General features: G+C 43.6%; 1 protein-coding gene across 1 annotated transcript; it reads left to right on the top strand.

Moving 5' to 3' along the window:
- The first annotated feature begins 1,502 nt into the window (after positions 1-1,502).
- Positions 1,503-6,463, top strand: adrb2a (adrenoceptor beta 2, surface a). Its single transcript, XM_037462111.2, has 2 exons — positions 1,503-1,655; positions 1,908-6,463. The coding sequence occupies exon 2, from the start codon at positions 1,908-1,910 to the stop codon at positions 3,177-3,179; it is 1,272 nt and encodes a 423-aa protein (XP_037318008.2). The 5' UTR covers positions 1,503-1,655; the 3' UTR covers positions 3,180-6,463.
- Positions 6,464-7,199: the final 736 nt, after the last annotated feature.

Genomic DNA, 7,199 nt, shown 5'->3' with positions numbered 1-7,199 from the left:
TATCCCCACCCGTACAAGAGGGGGATTTAAGACCCCATACTGAGCTTATGAGGCATGAGCTACAGACATTGGGTTTGTCTTGTCAGTTGAAGAGATGAGGACATGTGTGTCACTGAAGTTATGTTAGCTGATTCAATAGAGAACATTCCTTTTTATCTGAGACACCAAGGCATGGGTGCCCCAATGCCAACGCTGATTAGCGATCCTTGCTTACTAACGGACGCATTTCATTTAATTCAAAGGCAACCCAGGCTGACTCCAATCTGTGCAAGTCATCGAGTGAGGTAATGACCAAGAATGTGTGGAACGGGTGTGACAGTTTCCACGCTTCTGACAGATGACAGACTCGTTTTTAGACTCTTTTTTCATATCGACTCATTTTGAGCCGTAAAAGTGTGGGCATCCCTGCACCACGGCACATTTGCACCTCATTGGCTCAAGCTCAAAGGCTGTTCAGCATGAAAAGGGCTTCATCCTTTAGAGACATATGTCAATTTCTGCAGGGACAAAAAAGCAGTAGATATTGGAAAAAAAACTCCCCATTCAAAGCACATGCCAATTTTAGTTTTCGATAGTTGCATGGTGTCAGGACTAAAACACACCGCTTTTTATGCATGTGTGTATACATCGCATCATTGTATTATTCTGTATAAACGCATCACGCTGAGTCACCACACGCAGGGCCGAGGCTCAAACTGAAGCGGAGAGAAAACCTGCACCCCACTGATCTGTTCTCCCCTCTCTGTATTACTGTCAAGGCTAGAATTTCGGTTCCCGCACTGAGACCTGTTTGTTTAGCAAATGCAGCAAATGGATAATGCATAATGGATAATGCATTTACAGAATAGTATTCCAGATAAAGAATCGTCTCAAAAAGTATATGTAACAGTTAAGCTTTTATGTATCTATCAGTGTAGCATTAAATGAGTGCGCTTGTATCTGCAAAGACTAGTTTGATTTAGTTGGTCTACATTTTATGTCAATGGCATAAAAGCAATAACACACCAAGGATTTTTGTAAATAAAAGGCAAAAGTAATAGTCAAACCTACTATTAAATCATAGGGTGTTCACTTGAGTGGTTAAACAAGGCCAGCTGGACCACTTATATCCAAATTTCTCCTTCAAAGGGTCGACAAAAGCTCCCCCTGTTTTTGATGTTATCCAGACCAACAGGCATAAGCTGTAAAACCGCATTGCATAAATTTACAGATGAACTACTTGTTTTCTCTCAACTTTAAATTCAGTGTTTGCATTCTGAAAGATATGCTTGTGAAAAGCCTCGCCCCGTTAAAACTTCAGAACTCGGAAAAAGTGAGAAAAGGTCTGTATGTTTACAGCTTTAGCTTCATGCAGCGGCTGCAGGCACAATGTGTTCAAACTCTCCGGAGCTCTCAGCACCCTCCGCAGGCTGGCTTTCTGATTGGCTAAGCACTGCCCATGATGTCACCGCTGCACGTTATAAGGGCTCTGACAAATAGCCTGGGAGACACATTAGAAGAAGCACTGCTCCACTGAGGGACTGAGTGAGTGAGGCACACGGAGATTAAGAAAAACGGACAGTAGAAAGAAAGACATGTGACAGTAAAGGAGCTCACTGAACTGTGGCTTTTCTACTTTGTATGGGAGGCAGGAAACCACACAACTACCTGTCGAGGTTTGTACTTCTATTTTTGCTCGGCTTGTTTAGCGCGTTGTTGTTTAGGCAAACCAGGATGAAATGATTTTTGTTTTCGGGTGTTGGTTCTAATTTCTCTTCCCCTTTTTTGTGTAGAAATACAACCAACAACAGACACATTGGATCTGTTTTGCACTGCTAGTTCGCCTGCTGATTTTACATTTAAATTGATTTTTTTTCCCCCTGTGTGTGTCTGTCTGTTTGTGTGTTATCTACAAATGGTTACTTCAGATGGGAAGTACAACCCTCCCAGTGTACCTCAACGTGACTGCGGGGATGTTCAACTCGTCATCAGACCAAGATAAGAACGAGGAGGGCTACAGCGAGTTAACCATGATCGTGCTGGGCATCGTCATGTCCTTACTCGTCCTCGTCATTGTGTTTGGCAACATCCTGGTCATCATAGCCATCGCTCGCTTCCAGCGTCTCCAAAATGTCACCAACTGTTTCATCACCTCCCTGGCCTGCGCTGACCTGGTCATGGGTCTCGTTGTGGTTCCCTTCGGTGCCTGCTACATCATCTTTAAGACCTGGCACTTTGGACGTTTCTGGTGTGAGTTCTGGACCGCGACTGATGTGCTCTGCGTGACTGCAAGCATCGAGACCCTGTGTGTCATCGCCATCGACCGGTATTTGGCCATCACCTCTCCGTTCCGCTACCAGTCGATCCTGACCAAGTGCAAGGCTCGCATTGTGGTCGTGCTGGTGTGGGTGATTGCCGCCTTGACGTCTTTCCTGCCCATCTACATGAAGTGGTGGATATCGGATGATGAGGAGGCGACGGTCTGCAAACAGAACAGCAATTGCTGCGAGTTCGACACCAACATGGCTTACGCCATCACCTCTTCTATCATCTCCTTTTACCTCCCCCTGGTCATTATGGTCTTTGTCTACAGCCGCGTATTCCAGGAGGCCAAGCGGCAACTGAAGAAAATTTACCAAAGCGTTGGACGTTTTCAAAACAACGACAACAGCCACCTCAGATCTCTGGAGGCCAACAACGGGCGTGGCAACAAGAAGGTCAGGTTTTGCCTGCGGGAACACAAAGCCCTAAAGACACTGGGCATCATCATGGGGATCTTCACCCTTTGCTGGTTGCCCTTCTTCTTGCTGAACGTGGTGGTGGCCATATGGAAGGTGAAGGGCATTGACCTCACCTTTAGGATACTCAACTGGATTGGCTACGCGAACTCTGCCTTCAACCCGCTCATTTACTGCCGGAGCGCCGAGTTCAGGTATGCCTTCAAGGAAATCCTCCGCATGAAGAGGAACCGCCTCAGCAACCCGGGGCCAGTGAACGGATACGTCTACGACAGGAACAGCTGGCAGAGCGAGCCGCACGGCAGGAGTAAATGTAGCCTGGAAGACAGCGAGACTAACGAAGGGTGTCAGGGTAAAACAGCGGAGGGCTGCGGCGCCGTGGACAAAGCTGTGGACCCCAATGGGAATTGCAACAAAGGCCTATCGACTGTAATGACTGTCGTGTTAACTGGGAGCCCCTGAGACTTCTGTCAATAGGGAGATCGACACATGTTTACACAGCTGCCGTAGACTTTTAAAACTTTGTAAAAATGAAGGTAAGACCAGTCAAACCAGCTGGTAGAGACTCCTTCCCAGAAACTGTAATATTCATGAGGAGCGGAGGAAAGTATTTATCTATAAACTCAGTAAATGAATCCTGCAGGTTGATCACTTTTGTTACATTTCCCATGTTAAACTTTCATCTACCTCATCACTTCTTTAACATTTTACTCTCATCTGAGAATTTCACGACTACCTGTCACACTAGTGTCTCAGATGTTTCTTTACTTATTATCTGGCTCAGATTAAATGTATGGGCATGTTTCTTCTTTCGGAAGTTCATGGAACAAGATCTAAAAATGTATTACATCAATTTATTAATGCATTATCTATAGATTTATTACAAAAAAGTGTAATTGGAGGCTTTAAATGTCTCATTAGACAATTTGGCATAAATAGTGAGCAATTTTTCCTTCAGAGAATGCACCTACTCTACACCTAATGCTTCTTTGGTGCTTAGTTTGAAGAAATACATTCCAATCTACCAAAATCTGAATATGGCTTGATTTCATAATTCTCATAGTTTTTACATTCTAGTTATTATTTCTATTTATTCAGCGGCTCAGCAGTGCCGTGAGGCCCCACGGCCCGCTCTAGTGTTTTACAGCCTGGGTGTTCTTGTAGCAAGAAGATTGCACCAGATATGTGAAGTTATCTCACTGCGGCAAGCCTGTAAATGCATGGGGTCGTCCTCAAAAGCTTGTTGTAACAGCTAGATTCCATTTTGAGCTGTTAAGATATATAATATCTTAAACAGGTGGCATTAATGTGGTTAATCCTGGGTATTGACCTTTTAAAGCTTGCACCTGTCATAGATATAAATGCACAGTGTTTAACACGGTTTTCTACTGCACAACCCTCCAGTCATGTCTTGCTTTGTGCTTAACTTGCTGAAAATGTAAACCAGTATTTGACCCACGATGAAGCCATTAGATTAGCATACTGTAAACTATGAGTCTTTCCTGTTCCCCTTATGTGGCGGTAGCAAAACAGTTATTTCTGTCGTTTCTTAAATTGTGGGGTTTCTGTGTTTCGGCATGTACAGTGTTGACTGAAACCAGAGAAGCTGTTTCCTTAGCCATGGCACAGGGTACAAAACCACACACAATAATAAACAGTGCGTCGAAATATGGCCGTGCGATAACACCATCCAGGCCAGAGACTGGTCTTGACTACTCAGAGGCCGATTAATTGAGATGACAAAATAAGTCCCGAGCAGTGCACCATTGTCTCCCTGACGTTTCCCAGTCTCCCTGACTCTAAACATATGTCTGGATGTCTGGGAAACGCGTCTAACATTTGCATATGGGAGCAGTGCTGTTTCCGTCCGTCTACTTTTGTTGCTGCATGGTGCAAAGTCTCCAGGAAATGCCGCCAATCCAGCTGAGCCCAGCGTGAATAACACAAATAAATCCGTTATCTCTAGCGTTTAGCGGGATAATCAGATTACCCCCTCTTCGGAAACGCTGAAATAGATTAGTAAATTGCAAAGTATACACTTTCCTATCGGAATGATGACTTTGGATGACGGCTTGAACTGGAGAATTCACCGACTTTTTCCACGCCACGCGACAGGTGTGGGCCCTTTTCCCCTGTCAGTTTGGCGTCCTGATCAAAGTGACAGCATGCTAAATGTGGCTATAGAAGTCGAGGGGGGGGGGGAGCACAGACTCACTGTCAGCGTCTAAATCTGTGTTTGTGACCTGTGTTTTAGTGCATGTAGCGTTGCCTCTGGTCATCTGACTCGAGTCAAAACTGTGAACTTTGTCCCCTCACAGGAATTCATATGTACTGTATTGCTAGGTTTGGTCAGTGCTGTTGTCCCTTACTTTAGGAATAGACGTAAATATGTTGTGATCTGTCAGTGTTTGCCATGTGAAAAACAAAGTTTCCCATCTGTTGATATTTTTTGCTGTTTATCTTTTCCATGGATTTACAGCAAAGTAAATGCAAAGGTTGAATGTCATAAGAAATGTTCCCCAGGTTGATATTTTTCCCCCCCAGCATTTTCACTGTACAACAATCCACAAAACGGATAAAGATTCAAGACCAACATTTTGACAAGAGCACGATTGTCACTAAATTGAAAAAGGGTGTAAACGTCCGTCATTGGAGGAAGGACTTTGCGTGCATGTGTACGAGATGGTTTTGCATGTCTGCTTTATCTCATTATGGTGATGTGTATGTGGTGCCACTTACAAGTGATCCGTCAAAGTCCAAGAAGAGTGGGTTGTGAAAGGTACGTCCACACTGCTCCCTCCTGGCAGTGGCCTCTCCTTGCACCTCAGCTGTCTCAGAGTTATTAATGGTTACCGTTACATCAATACACCTGTATAATAAGAGGGAACGTCATTCACGTCTGGAGGACACACAACAAAGTCACATGCAATGAGTCTTGAATCCTTAATTAATGCTAAAACATTCCAAGTAGAGCAGACGGTTTGTTTACCGATGCACACGATGAACATTCAGTTCTCACTAATTTGGCCTGAGATCACCCATCGTAACCACTGGTACCAACTCTGCACACATGAAAGGTTATTTTTAAAGTGGATTCTGAGTTAAAGACAAGTGTAAAAGACTTTATTGCAACGTCTCATGTGTATTTATATTGTGTTACGATGAACGCTGAGGTGGGTTCATGCTAATGTTATCCTCACTTATCCATTGTTCCTACTTCATAAAAGTCACAGTAGTCCACGTACACAACTCCCCACGGTTTAGCGTAGCGTCGTTTAGCTCAAGGCACGAGACATTTGTTTCGGAACAATTGAAAGCAAGTTTGAGTTTGTGAACTGTAAATAACTGCTGCCTGAAGAGTTCACTTGTGCCATTGTATTTTTGTGGAAGTCCTCTTTCCGCTTTGTGACAAAAAAAAAAAAGCGAGAGTCATGAGAAACTGCAGCGTCGCGGCACGGATTTCGAAGGTGGATTGCCTTGAGCGGTTTGTGAACGTGATCTCTCTATGAAAGTTAATGTGTACGTTGCTTTTGCCAGAATTTTAAAAAACAAACCTATTACATGTGAATGTTTTTTTTTTTTTCTGACCGAAAGGAACCGTCACTCAGTTGAATGTTTACTAAATGTTTGCAAACCCTGTTTTTGCACAAGTTGCTGTCACTGTTTGTCAAGATACAGAGCCTGCTACAACATGTGGTGTCCTGTGGTATTTATGAAAACACAATTGTAACATTGGTATTGAAATAAATGATGTCCATGTTGCTTGTGATGTCCTCATTAGCCCGCTCACTAGGACTGTATCGTAGAGACAGACGCCATCAAAGACCTTGAAGAATAAGGTACGAGACGTGTGGATGCAGCCTGACAACAGTTGAGTCTATTTCAGTATGGGAAAACCAACCATCAGCACGTGATCCAGACGGAATGATGGACAGGAAGGAGGATCTGGATATCATAAAAAAAATGTTTCCACTGTCCTTTTAAACACATTCAGTCAGCCTGCCCAATGCTCCAAGTAACAGAGCACCTCGTTCCATCCCAAAATTCCACAGGAGGAGGTCATTAGAGATAGTCCCACAAATGTTTCAATAGTTACTCCACTTACTAAGACTGCAAAGGGTTTTAATGCCCATTACAAGCGTAAGAACATTGTCATCTGCTGAATGCAGATTAAAAACAAGGAGCAGTAATTTTTATAATTAGTAATGTAGAAATCGGAGTAACTTATCCAACGAAAATCAGTTAATATATTATGTTTGCAGGGATAACAAAGACACCATTGACTTAACCTTTCACGACACATACTTTATATAACAAGTCAGTCTATGGACTGTAATCTGTCACTGGATCGGTCACACTTTCATTCTCTTTACGATTTGTTTGATATTTACACATGCACTGACAATAATGGAACAGGATACTCTGGCTTGCAACCTGGTGTACGGGTCAGTGGGAGTTTTCCCTTTCCTTACTTACGTCCAC

The sequence above is a fragment of the Pungitius pungitius genome, chromosome 2 (genome assembly GCF_949316345.1).
Source record: "Pungitius pungitius chromosome 2, fPunPun2.1, whole genome shotgun sequence".
Lineage (NCBI taxonomy): Eukaryota > Metazoa > Chordata > Actinopteri > Perciformes > Gasterosteidae > Pungitius > Pungitius pungitius.
The sequence above is the reverse complement of the archived record's forward strand: the minus strand, read 5'-3'. Positions and strand labels throughout refer to the sequence as shown.